General features: G+C 37.1%; 1 protein-coding gene across 1 annotated transcript in view; it reads left to right on the forward strand.

Moving 5' to 3' along the window:
- The first annotated feature begins 10163 nt into the window (after positions 1-10163).
- TNNI3K (TNNI3 interacting kinase) overlaps positions 10164-14075 on the forward strand; it is a 424853-nt gene continuing 420941 nt past the window's right edge. The window contains exons 1-2 of the mRNA XM_004369062.2: positions 10164-10272; positions 10866-10974. Coding sequence (XP_004369119.1) covers positions 10179-10272; positions 10866-10974 — 203 coding nt within the window. The 5' untranslated portion in view covers positions 10164-10178. The remainder of the gene's footprint in view (positions 10273-10865; positions 10975-14075) is intronic.

The raw sequence follows: 14075 nt of genomic DNA on the forward strand, positions 1-14075 counted from the left end.
GGGATTGGACTGGACTGTGGGACATAAAGTGATACTCATGAGGAGTGTGCCTCTTAGCTCAAGTACATACGAGACAAAACGGGCAGCTTCTGTCTGGAGGTGAGATGGGAAGGCAGAGAGGGTTAGGAGCTGATTGAATGGACATGGGGAATCGGGTGGAAAAGAGGAGTGTGCTGTCACAGTATGTGGAGATCAATAAGAGTCACATAACAATGTATGTATAAATTTTTGTTTGGGAAAAAAATTAAAAAAAAAAAAAGGAAGACCCTTAATGAGATGGATTGACACAGTGGCCACAACAACAAGCTCAAGCATAACGACTGTGAGAATGGCACAGGACCGGGCATTGTTTCATTCTATTCTACATAGGGTCACTATGAGTCTGAACCAACTGGACCACACTGAACAACAACGTCCAAGTAGATTTCAAGGGAGGACAGAGATAGCTGTAAAACCAGATACCCACTTCTCCAACTATGTCAAATCAATATGGAAGTCCTCCCTCCGGAATTTAGATTATCTTTGCTGAGAAAAAAGGTTTGGAACTCTGAATTTGACTGAGCATTTTCTTCAGAAAAAAGGCAGTTTTTTTTTTTTTTTTTTTTTAATCACAATTCATTTGAAACTATTTCTTTTGGAGAAGTGAGAACTAGCTTATAAAAGTCAGTGATTATACAGGAATCTGAACCCACCCAACCTGTCTACTTTGTCTGAATTTTATTTTTCTTTGACTAATCTTGTTTTATTTTTTATTGTGCTTTAAGTGAAAGTTCACAGCTCAAGTTAGTTTCTCATACAAAAATTTATACACACATTGTTACATGACCCTAGTTGCTATCCCTATAATGTGACAGCACACTACTCCTTTCTACCTTGGATTGCCCATGACCATTCAACCAGCTCCTATCCCTTTCTGCCTTCTCATCTTGCCTCTGGACAGGAGCTGCCCACTTAGTCTCATGTATCTACCTACACTAAGAAGCACACTCTTACAAGTATCATTTATGTCTTATAGTCCAGTCTAATCTTGTCTGAAGTGTTGGTTTCGAGAATGGTTTTAGTTCTGGGTTAACAGAGAGTCCAGTGGCCATGTCTTCTGAAGTTCCTCTAGTCTCACTCAGACCTTTAAGTCTGGTCTTTTTACTGGAATTTGAGTTCTGCACCCCACTTTTCTCCCACTCCGTCAGGGACTCTCTGTTGTGTTCCCATCAGGGCTGTCATTGGTAGTAGCTGGGCACTGTCTAGTTCTTCTGGTCTCAGGCCGATGGAGTCTCTGGTTTATGTGGCCCTTTTTGTCTCTTGGGCTCATATCTTCCTTGTGTCTTTAGTGTTATTGATTTTCCTTTGCTCCAGGTGGGTTGGGACCAATTGATGCATCTTAGATGGCCACTTGCTAGCTTTTAAGACCCCAGATGCCACTCACCATGGGATGCAGAACATTTTCTTAATAAACTTTATGTCACTTGACCTAGATGTCCCCTGAAACCATGGTCCCCAGCCCCCCCCCCACCGCTACTCTGTCCCTCATAGTGTTTGGTTGTGTTCATGAAACTTTTTAGCTTTTGGTTTAGTCCAGTTGCACTTACCCAGTAGTGTGTGTTGTCCTTCCCTACACCTAAGATAATCTTTTCTAGTATCTAGTTAGTGAATTCCCCTCTCCCTCCCTCTCCACACTCGTAACCATCAAAGAATTTTTTCTTCTGTGTTTAAACCTTTTCTTGAGTTCTTTTAATAGTGGTATCATACAATATTTGTCCTTCTGCAACTTTCTAAATTAATTCAGCTTAGTGCCTTCCAGATTCATTCATGTTACGAGATGTTTGGCAGATTCACCGTTGATGTTGATTGTTGTGTAGTATTCCATTGTGTGAATATACCATAATTTGTTTATCCATTCATCCATTGATGGGCACCTAGGTGGTTTGCATCTTTTTGCTATTGTGAACAGTGCTGCAATGAACATGGGTGTGCGTATGTCTATTCGTGTGATGGCTCTTATTTCTTTAGGATATATTCCAAGGAGTGGGATTGCTGGATCCTATGGTACTTCTATTTCTAGCTTTTAAATGAAGCACCAAATCAATTTCAAAGTGCTTGTACCATTTTACATTCCTACCAGCAGTGTATAAGTGTTCCAGGCTTTCCACAACTTCTCCGACATTTATTATTTTGTGTTTTTTGGATTAATGCTAGCCTTGCTGTGGTGAGATGGTATCTCGTTATAGTTTTGATTTGCATTTCTCTAATGGCTAATGATCATGAACATTTCCTCAAGTAACTGCTAGCCACCTGAAAGTCTTCTTTGGTGAAGTGCCTGTTCATATCCTTTGCCCACGTTTAATTTTTGTTGTTGTTGTTGTTGAAGTTTTGCAGTGTCTTGTAGATTTTAGACATTAGACCCTGATCAGATATATCGTAGCCAAAATTTTTTTCCCAGTCTGTAGGTTGTCTTTTTACTCTTTTGGTGAAGTCTTTTGATGAGTGTAAGTGTTTGATTTTTAGGAGCTCCCAGTTATCTACTTTCTCTTCTGGTGTTTGTGCATTGTTAGTTATGTTTTGTATTCTGTTCTGCCCTGTATTAGGGCTCCTAGCATTGTCCCTGTTTTTTCTTCCATGATCTTTATTGTTTTAGATTTTATATTTAGGTTTTTGATCCATTTTGAGTTAGTTTTTGTGCATTGTGTGAGGTAAGGGTCTTGTTTCAGTTTTTTGCAGATAGATGTCCAGTTAGGACAGCACCATTTGTTAAAGAGATTGTCTTTTTCCCTTTTAATGGACTGTGGGCCTTTGTCAAATATCAGCCGCTCATAGGTGGATGAATTTACGTCTGGATTCTTGTGATGGTTGATTGTATGTCAACTTGGGGAGGCCATGAGTCTCAGTGTTTTGGCAGTTGTATAAAGTTGTGATCACTTCCCTGTTGAAATTTGATATGTGATCACTGCCATGATGGAATCTGCTCAGTAGTACCGGTGGGAGTGGGGCCTATGGTGGCTCACTGCCCCATCAGCTTCATCTCTTTGCCTTCTGCTGGCTACTTCCTTCCTGCTCAACTTGCCAAAGTGTTTGGCTTGTTCCAGATCCAGCAGCTGCCTCTTGTCATCTCATCTCCAGTTCTTGGAACTTGAGCTAGCAGCTTACCTGTGGACCTTTGAATTTGTCAGTCTTCACAGCCTGCGAGCAAGAATCTTGTTCCCTGAGCTGCTGATCTTGGGTTCACCAGCCCCTGCAGCTACGTGAATCAGGAGAAAACTTGTGGTTTTGTTTGCTGATCTTGGAATTCGTCAACCTTCACAGCCTGTGAGCAGGAGCCTCCTCTCCAACCTGCTGACCTTGGGTTCGCCAGCTTCTGCAGCTGTGAGAATTGGGAGAGGCCTCTGCCCTGATCCACGGACTTGGGACATTCCAGCCTCTACAGTCGCATGAGCTGTTTCCTTGATATAAATCTTTCTCTCTATATATATTTACACGCTTTACTGTTTCTGCTTCTCTAGAGAACCCAGCCTAAGACAGTTCTCATTTCTGTTTCATTGGTCTATGTATCTGTTGTTGTAACAGTACCAAGCTGTTTTGACTACCGTGGCAGTATAATAGGTTCTAAAATCAGGTAGTGTGAGGTCTCCCACTTTGTTCTTCTTCAGTAACGCTTTACTTATCCGGGGCCTCTTCCATTTCCATATGAAGTTGGTGATTTGTTTCTCCATCTCATTAAAAAATGTCATTGGAATTTGGATCAGGATTGCATTGTATCTGTTGATTGCTTTGGGTAGAATTGACATTTTCACAATGTTGAGTCTTCCTATCAATGAGCAAGTTATGTTTTTCCACTTATGCCGGTCTTTTTTGGTTTCTTACAGTAGTGTCTTGTAGTTTTGTTTGTATAGGTCTTTTACACATCTCTGGTTAGATTTATTCCTAAGTATTGGCTATTAGAAATGGTATCAATTTGGTGATTTCCTCTTCGAAGTTCTCCTTGTTGGTGTATAGAATTCCAGCTGATTTTTTAATGTTTATCTTGTATCCTGATACTTTACTGAAGTCTTCTATTAGTTCCAGTAGTTTTCTTGTGGATTCTTTGGGGTTTTCTGTGTATAAGATCATATTATCTGCAAATAGGGATACTTTTACTTCTTCCTTACTAGTTTGGATGCCCTTTATTTCTTTTTCTAGCCCAATTGCTGTGGCTAGGACCTCCAGCACAATGTTGAATAAGAGTGGTGATAAGGGGCATCCTTGTCTGTTCCTGTTCTCAAGGGGAATGCTTTCAGATTCTCTCCATTTAGGATGATATTGGCTTTTGGCTTTGTATAAATGTGCTTTATTATGTTGAGGAATTTCTCTTCTATTCCTATTTTGCTTAGAGTTTTTATCATGAATAGATGTTGGACTTTTTCAAATGCCCTTTTTGCATCAATTGATAAGATGACCTATTTCTTGTCTTTTGTTTTATTTATGTGATGGATTACATTGATTGTTTTTCTAATGTTGAACCATACCTGCATACCTGGTATGTATCCCACTTGGTCACGGTAAATTATTTTTTTGATATAGTGTTGAATTCTATTGGCAAGAATTTTGTTGAGGATTTTTGCATCAATGTTCATGAGGGATATTGGTCTGTAATTTTCTTTTTTTGGGGTGTCTTTACCTTGTTTTGGTATCAGGGTCATGCTGGCTTCATACAATGAGTTTGGGAATTTTCCATCCTTTTCTATGCTCTAAAATACCTTTAGTAGTAGTGGTGTTAACTCTTCTCTGAAAGTTTGATAGAATTCTCCAGTGAAGCCATCAGGGCCAGGGCTTTTTTTTTTGGTTGGGGTTTTTTTAAATTACCCTTTCAGTCATTTATTTTGTTTTATGTTTACTTAGTTGTTCTACCTCAATTTGTGTTAGTTTTGATAGGTAGTGTGTTTCTAGAAATTTGTCCATTTCCTCTATTTGAAATTTGTCCATTTCAAATTTGTGGGTATACAATTTTTCATAGTATTCTGTTATGATTCTTTTAATTTCAGTTGAGTCTGTTGTGATATTGCCCATCTCATTTCTTATTTAGGTTATTTGCTTTCTCTCCTGTTTTTCTTTTGTCAGTTTGGCCAAAGGTTTACCAATTTTGTTGATCTTTTCAAGGAACCAGCTTTTGGTCTTGTTAACTCTTTCAATTGTTTTTCTAGTCTCTATTACATTTAATTCTGCTCTAATCTTTATTATTTCCTTTCTTCTAGTGACCGAGGGCTTCTTTTGTTGCTCTCTTTGTATTTGTTCGAGTTGTGGGGATAATGTTATGATTTTGGCCCTTTCTTCTTTTTGGATGTGTGCATTTATTGCTATAAATTGACCTCTGAGCACTACTTGTGCTAAGTCTGAAAGGTTCTGGTAGGATGTGTTTTTGTTCTTATTTGATTCTGTGAATTTCTTTATACCGTCCTTGATTTCTTCTACAACCCAGTAGTTTTTGAGCAAGGTTTTGTTCAGTTTCCATATATTTGATTTTTTCATTTGCTTTTTCTGTTATTGATTTCTAGTTTTATGGCTTTATGGTCAGAAAAGATGCTTTGTAATATTTTGTTGCTTTCGATTCTGTTAAGGCATGCTTTGTGGCCTAACATATGGTCCATTGTGTAGAATGTTGCATGTGCATTGGAAAAGAAAGTATACTTGGCTGCTGTTGGGTGGAGTGTTCTGTATATGTCTATGAGATCAAGTTGGTTGATTGTGGCGTTTAGATCTTCATGTCTTTATTGGGCTTCTTTCTGGATGTTCTGTCCTTCACCAAAAGTGGTGGGTTGAAGTCTCCTACTATTATTGTCGAGCTATCTATCTCTCTTTTCAGTGCTGTTATAGTTTGTTTTGTGTATTTTGGAGCCCTGTCATTGTGTGTGTATATATTTATTATGGTTAAGTCCTCCTGGGGTATTGACCCTTTAATCATTATATAGTGTCTTTCCTTATCCTTTGTGGTGGATTTTGCTTTAAAGTCTATTTTGTCAGAGATTAATATTTCCACTCCTGCTCTTTTTTGAGTGTTGTTTCCTTGATATATATTTTCCATTCTTTGAGTTTTAGTTAGTTTGTGTCTTTAAGTCTAAGATATGTCTCTTGTAGGCAGCATATAAATGGATCCTGTGTTTTTATCCATTCTGCCACTCTCTGTCTTTTTATTGGTGCATTTAATCCATTTACATTCAGCAGTTATTGATAGGTATGAGTTTAGTGCTATTATTTTGATGTCTTTTTTTTGTGTTGTTGACAGTTTCTTTGTTCCACTTAATTTTCTGTGCTGTGTCATTTTTCTTTATGTATTTTCATCTTTTTTGTTGTCATTGATTTTGTATTTGCTGAGTCTTTATGTTTTTCTTGTTTTTTTATTTTGATGTGTAGGATTGTTAGTTTCCTTTGTGGTTACCTTAATATTTACCCCTATTTTTCTAATTTTAAACCAATCTTTTATTTCTTGATATCACCTTGATTTCCTCTCCATATGATAGGTCTATGACTACATTTTCAGTCCCTCTTTTTTATGTTAATGTTGTCATCTTTTTCATACTGATGTCTCTATTTCCCTATATTCAGTGTTTTAGCTTTGATTTACTTTTGTCACCTCCCTATCTGGGTGGATATCTGGTTCCTCTGTCCTGTGTTCTAGTCTTGGGTTGTTATCTGTTGTTATTGATTTTCTAACCAGAGAACTCTCTTTAGTATATCTTGTAATTTTAATTTGATTTTAAGAAATTCCCTAAACTTCTGTTTATCTGGAAATGCCCTGATTTCGCCATCTTATTTGAGAGACAGTTTTGCTGGATATAAAATTCTTGACTGGCAATTTTTTTTCCTTCAAGGCTTTTTTTATGTCATCCCATTGCCTTCTTGCCTGCATGGTTTCTGATGAGTAGTCAGACCTTAGTCTTATTGTCTCTCCTCTGTTGGTGACTTTTCATTTATCCCTAGCCACTCTTAAAATTCTCTCTTTATCTTTGGTTTTGGCCAGTTTGATTATAATATGTCTTGGTGACTTTCTTTTGGGATCTACCTTGTGTGGAGTTTGATGAGTTTCTTGGATAGATATCTTTTCATTTTTCATGATATCAGGATAGTTTTCTGCCAACAAATCTTCAACAGTTTTCTCTGTATTTTCTGTTGTGGTCCCGTTCTGGTACTCCAGTCACTCATAGGTTATGCTTCTTGATAGAGTCCCACATATTTCTTAAGGTTTCTTCATTTTTTAAAATTCTTTTATTTGATTTTTCCTCATATAAGTTTGTGTCAAGTTTTTTATCTTCAATCTCACTAATTCTGACTTCCATTGCCTTAATTTTGCTACTATCTATGACTTTGTACTGAGTTGTCTAATTCTGAAATTTTATTGTTAATCTTCCAGATTTCTGATTGCTGTCTCTCTGTGTATTCTTGCAGCCTGTTAAATTTGTCATTATGCTCTTGTATAACCTTCTTAAGTTCCTCCACTGTTTTGCCTGTGTGTTCCTTGGCTTGTTCTGCATTTTGTCTGATCTCCTTTCTGATAGCTTGAAGAGCTCTGTATATTAATCTTTTAAATTCTATCTCCAGTAATTCCAAGAAGTTTTCTTCCCCTGGAAAGTTTCTTGATTTTTTTTTTTTTTTTTTTTTTGGTCACTTGCTGAAGTCATCATGGACTGCCTCTTTATGTGATTTGAAATTGACTGTTGTCTCTGAACCATCAATAAGTTATTATATTTATTTATTTTATGTTTGCTTACTTGTCCTAGCTTCTCATTTTGTTTTGTTTTGATATGCCCAAATAGGCTGCTCGTGTGAGCTAGTTTGATTGTTGGCATCTTTGAAACTCTCACGTCCTGTCACCAGGTGGTTAGAGCTGTTACTATGTATGTGACCCCAAGAGTCCATTTGCTTATCTTGTGTGGATTCAGCTCAGGTGTCCAGGTCGTTGGTCACTAAGTATGTGGTGCAGGCTCTTACCTACAGTCCTATATGGGCGGGGGTGAGTGGAGTACTCCCAGGTATCTGTCTGCCATAGAGGGTCATGCACTGAATAAAGCAGGGGGCTGATGGCTGCTCTGAGTGTCTGGGTGGAAGGCATGTCCCTGTTCCCTAGAGAGTATAGGTGGGTGGGTTTTGCAGCCGGACTAGGGGCACTCAGTGCTGTTGTCTATAAGGACTGGGAGGCACCAGTTATTCTTGTACCCCTGTCATGGGTGGCTAGGTGTCGTGGGTGGAGCCATGATTCCTTAGGCCCCTGATGTGGGTAGCTGAGGACCCTGCTTAACGGGCAGGGTGGTGTCAAATGTCCTGAATATGCCATTCCCCCTTATAGCTGATACAGATGAAAATAGGCTTCAGGTATATACCCTGTTGTACTGTGCTAATGAGGGCCACACAAGTCTGTGCAGAGGTGAAACGCATTCAAAGTCTGTCAACCCCTTATGCCTGTGCCTAGACGAAGTTTCTGTGGTGGCCCTGAGTTCCCAGCTTACGGGAGCTGGCAGATAATTTTTTCCCCTGTTTGTTAATTTTTTCCCTCCCCAAAAGCTGGGAGAATGGCTCAGGGCATGCAACGGTCCCTACTTCTGGCCCGGGGGTGCAGCAGTCACTGAAGCTGGACTAGGACCCAGAACAAAGTAGGAGTGGGCAGGTTAATGGGAGAGACGTTCTCCTCAAAGGGTGGAGTTTGTTATCCGTGCAGTAAGTTAGACACATGTACTTATCTTTCACCAGTTGAGCGCCACTTCTCACTGGTTCTGGAGGCTCGAGCAGACTCCTGCCACTTGGTTTCTCCCAATGTGGAAAATGTGTCCCGAGTGCCACTGCTTACCTCATTGCACACCAGCTGATCCAGCCTGCAGGGTGCCGGTGCCAGCCAGGTCAGGTCTGGTAACTTCTCGCTGCTTCTGAATCATCTCTGCCTCCCCCTGCTGCTCAATCTGATTCCTCAACTTTGTGTTTGATGTTCAGGGCTCCTAGATTATCATATATGATCGATTCACTAGTTTTTTCAGGTCTTTTTGGTAAGAGGGTCCACAGAAAGTGTCTGACTACTCCACCGTCTTGGCCCTGCCTCCCAGTTGTTTTTTTTTAAACATTCAATTATATAAATATGAAATCTATATTATTACGTTAAAACTATAGCATCTGGAGTTGAATATGAAGATTGAAATTTATATCTTCTAGGTATAATAAGATCATACAAAGGAAATATACAATTAAAAGTCAGATAACATTTCTTCCTGGATTTTCCATATCATTCCATTGTTCATTTAGAGTATATTAAATATGCATATAGAAGAAATTCCCCATGAAGTAAATGGAATGTGAATGCTAGAGGAATTATGGGGAGAAGTATATAACAATAATGTCTAGCTTGGACTTTAGAGTCATATATGCCTGGAATTGATTCTAAATTCCATCACCTACTAGTAAATCTGAATTTCTCGTCTAGAATATGGGATTAATATCTACCTTGCAGGACTGTATAAGTTATAAATGACAAAATGTATATAAGCACGTAGAATAGTTTCTGGCACACAGCAATCGAATAATCGTAATTCTTATTTTTCTTATTATTCTTGTCATTAGTATTTTATGAATTGTTATTTATAAAACTCATTGTCTTGGATTCTTGTCTATGATTCTTATGACCAGAATAAACAATAAGTGGTCTAAATTAATCATTGTTATATACTGAGAATGTCTTCCTACAAACATGATTTTGTAATCCTTATGTAGGCAAAATTTAGTTACTTCTATTAGTAACATTTTATATGGTATAGGTTTCCATTATTTATATATATAGACAAATTCTATCACCAGTTACTCTTCCAGCTGCCATTACTTTGGCTCGGGAGGAATGATCCTGAAAGTAGATCTAGGTAGCTTTAATAGCTCTTTTATGAACCTCAGATGTAAATGAACCACTTTTCTAGATTTATCTATTAAAGAAATGGCTCGTGAAGGCATGCACGAGTAGGTGATCAACTGATGGAAGCAAATAATCCTATTGAAACATTTACTATTTATTTTTGATACAGTTCTTTTAAAGAGTCTGATTAGTTCCCTTTATGGTTTCACCCTTGAAAGCATGCACCCCTGTTCTTTGTCATTGTTGCATGACATTCTATTTGGCTCTCAGCTTATTTTTAGCCCAACTATCAAAGTATTTTTCAACTGGACTGTCACTGCACTTGTACATGAAATTTTGTAACCCGAAGAACTGCACTGGAGAAAGAGGAAACTTCTACCAAATGGGGAATTATAAATCTAGACCTACCCAAACTTGTACTGGTAATTATTCTTATTTCTTTAAATGTAATATGATTCAATTATAGTTATAGATAACTAACATTTTTTGGTATATGTGTTAATTTTTCTACACAGGATAAGATAATGTATTATGTGAAAGTGCTATGAAGATTAGCTGATCTCAAATTATTTTTCTCTGAAAGAACATAACAGAAAACAAAATTTTTTGAAAAAATTTTAGTCTCTTGGTATAGTGTTAAAATTTTTTGAATACTGCTGAATATAAAGATCTTAGAATTATATCTTAAGTATCTAGCATTGAAAAACTAAAAACTGTGTCTAGCAACTAGAGATTGCTATAATTAAAATGCAATAAAATAAAAGGAAATAAGTCAAATATATTCTTCTCTGTAAATATATTATCCAATATCAAATGGGTTCTTAATTACTACAATTCAATATGATTGCATTTTAAATATAAACATCTGCATTTTAAATTCAGAATCAGTAATTTAAATTAAGTATTGTAGAATTCAAAATAAAAAGTAGAGTTTTGATTACTTGCATATTATGATCTCTGTCTACATTTTGCAAAACACGGCTATGAATCAATCCTATTTGTTCTTCTTTGCTAGATGAATGGAAGAAGAAAGTCAGTGAATCTTATGTTATTGTAATAGAAAGATTAGAAGATGACCTACAGATCAAGGAAAAAGAACTTACAGAACTGAGGCATATATTTGGGTAAAGCTGTCAGAGTTCTTATTTCTTTGTATGTAGCCCCAAAGTGTCTTTGTTAGTCATCCTGTATTTAGATGTATCTCTTTTTTAAAAGAAAAACAAACCGTAACCAATATAACCTCAGACATAATCAGACATGTTCTAAGGCTTAGAATGTAAGGTTGTTTCTTTTTGACTGAGTATATAGCCCCCATATGCAAACATCTCATCTTCTTAAAATCTGACATGTGTTCTTTCATTACTAAAGTTTATAAAAAAAGAAGAATCTAAAGGCTGATCTTTGAATGCAAGCTGTTGCTGATCTAAATAATCTTCTCTGAAATTATGGTATTGTTGTAAACCATACCAACAACAAACAACAATGCTTCTCTTCCCAAATGGTGGTGGCAAATTGGCCACATTGTTCTTTTTGGACTACTAGGGTAAGTCTAATTTTAACAAACCCTCTGGTCTCTTGACATTGAAAGACTTGCCCTTAAATGGAACTGAGTATCCTTCTGCCCCTGAACAGTCATACAACAACTTGTAACATCGGCTTCAGGCTTTTAGTGGGTTTTGTCCCATCATAACAAGAGAAAAATAGTCTGGAATAGTGTTGCAACCTCAGAAGACACAAAATGTTCAGAAAAGGGGGGCAGGACACTTACATACACAAACAACCTTCTGGAGAAATTGAACCTGGCATTAAGAAATGCATTTGGAGGGTTAGTAATGGTAGCTGCCTGACTGAAGAAAAGTTCCACATAGGCCAATTATCTGTGTTCACTTTGAGCTTGTATTACTTGTATAATGCACTCATGGAAAAGAACTCCTTTATTTTACTTGGAAAACATGTGTAAAGCAAGGACCAAATGACATTATATTTTTCAAAAGAAAAATCAGATATAGTAAACACATAAAACTCACATATTTGACAAATAAAATCATCCATGTATAATATATATTATATGAAATTTGTCAGTGGAGTTAATAAGGCCTTCACAAGTGTTCAATTTATGGTTTGGGTAATAATTGATTCTCCATGTTATTTGGCCCAAGGTGATGAACTCAACACTGACAATCATGCTGAGATACCACTGGGCTGACTTTTGCAAATAGTATCACATGCTCAGGTGTGGAAAAACATTTTGACATTCCAATAGAGACATGACTGGCACTTTGGTGTAGCAGATTTATACATACATATTTCTTTTGTTCAGAAAGAGATGTGAATGTAGAACTTCATCATAAGCCCTCCGGCTCTTATTGACTCAGAGATAAATATACTGAAATGAAATATGAATAAATGGAGGAGATTTTCCTCAGCTTTATGAAGTCAAGGCCTCATTTCTTTCTTTCTTTATTTTATTTTAGGAAATATTGTGAAAATATATCAAGGCTAACTTAAATTAGACATACCCCTTTAAGAATTAGGCAGTGGCTTAAGATGTAAATTTTTCTCATATCTTATAATTTCTATCAGCTGTTTCTACAATGCCTGCTCTAGCTGACTTACTGCATTTTCACTATATGCAGTAAATGTGACCTCCACTTCATTGATTAGTATTAGGGGTCAGAAGTAGATATCAGTGCCAGGGAGCTTATAGTTCAGAATTTGAGTGCCAGCTATATAGAAGGTATTGTTCCCGATACATTAAATACAAGACATCATTTAATCCTCACCACAACCAGGTGTGGTGGATAATAGTAACTCTGGCGGTGAATATACTAAAGATTAGGGATATCGTCTTAGTTATCTAGTACTGCTATAACAGAAATACCACAAGTGGATGGCTTTAACAAAGAGCAATTTATTCTTTCACAGTCTAAGAGACTACCAGTCCTAATTCAGGGTACCAGCTCCAGGGGAAGCCTTTCTCTCTCTGTTGGCTCTGAGGGAAGTTCCCTGTCATCAGTCTTCCCTGGTCTTGGAGCTTCTCGGCTCAGGGACCTCAGGTCCTGAGGACATGCTGTGCTCCTATGACTTCTTTTTTGGTGGTATGAGGTCCCCCAAGTCTCTCTGCTTGCTTCTGTCTTTTATATCTCAAAAGAGATTAATTTAAAACACAGCCTAATCTTGCAGATTGAGTCCTGCCTCATTAACATAACTGTTTCTAATCCTGCCTCATTAACATCATAGAGGTAGGGTTTACAACACAAAGGAAAACCACATCAGATGACAAAATGGTGGACAATCACACAATACTGGGAAACATGGCCTAGCCAAGTTGATACACATTTTGGGGGGACACAATTCAATCCATAACAGACATTGTAATTTTTTGTGATCATTAAGTGCTGGAACTGTGATTTGTGGCAAAGTCTGTCTGACTTGAAAGACAGCTCTTCCTACTACACCCTGCTTCCTCCAAGAGTTCACAATCAGGTAAAGTGGGGAGTCACATATGTAAATAACACTCACAGAAGGCAGCCTATGACAAGTGCTATAATGGAAGGAAAAATAAGATGATTTTCAAACACAAGAAGAAGGTTTTGGGTCTTGAGTTATTCATCAATTTTGTAAAACATTCCAGAAAAAAGGCATAGTTAAGTAAAGGCATATAGGCAAGAGTAAATGAGAACCTTGGAAAGTCTAAGGGAAGCAAAAACAACAAAAACAAAGAAGTGTCTTGACCATATTGTCTTGAGTAAGAAAACTATGCCTACCAGTTTAAGGGTTTTGGATTCAGACAAAGTTTAAAGCCAGGTTCTTCTATTTACAAGCTGTGTATCCTTGGATATATTACTTACTGTCCCTGAGCCTCATTTACATATGTAAAATGAGGTTAATAATGGGATTTTTACAAAATTATGTAAATTAAATGCCAAGTACAGGGTCTATACATAGTAGGTATTGATTAATATGAGGTTTATAGTATCATGATTGTTTGGAAAAATAAGGAAAGTTTGAAAGACTGAAGAATTCATCATGAAGTGGGAATAGTAAATAGTTTATTAAGAGTTAGAAAGTGATAAATTTAGGACCAAATGTTTTGATATGAAGAGGATGTTTTTACAACTAAATATATAAGAGGTTGGAACAATTCAAGATGATGACAAAATCTGAAATAAAGTGTTTAAAGATTTTGGTAGAAGGGAATTTGAAGACTCATCAAAATGGATGT

This window comes from Trichechus manatus, unplaced genomic scaffold (genome assembly GCF_000243295.1).
Source record: "Trichechus manatus latirostris isolate Lorelei unplaced genomic scaffold, TriManLat1.0 scaffold00003, whole genome shotgun sequence".
Taxonomy (NCBI): Eukaryota; Metazoa; Chordata; class Mammalia; order Sirenia; family Trichechidae; genus Trichechus; species Trichechus manatus.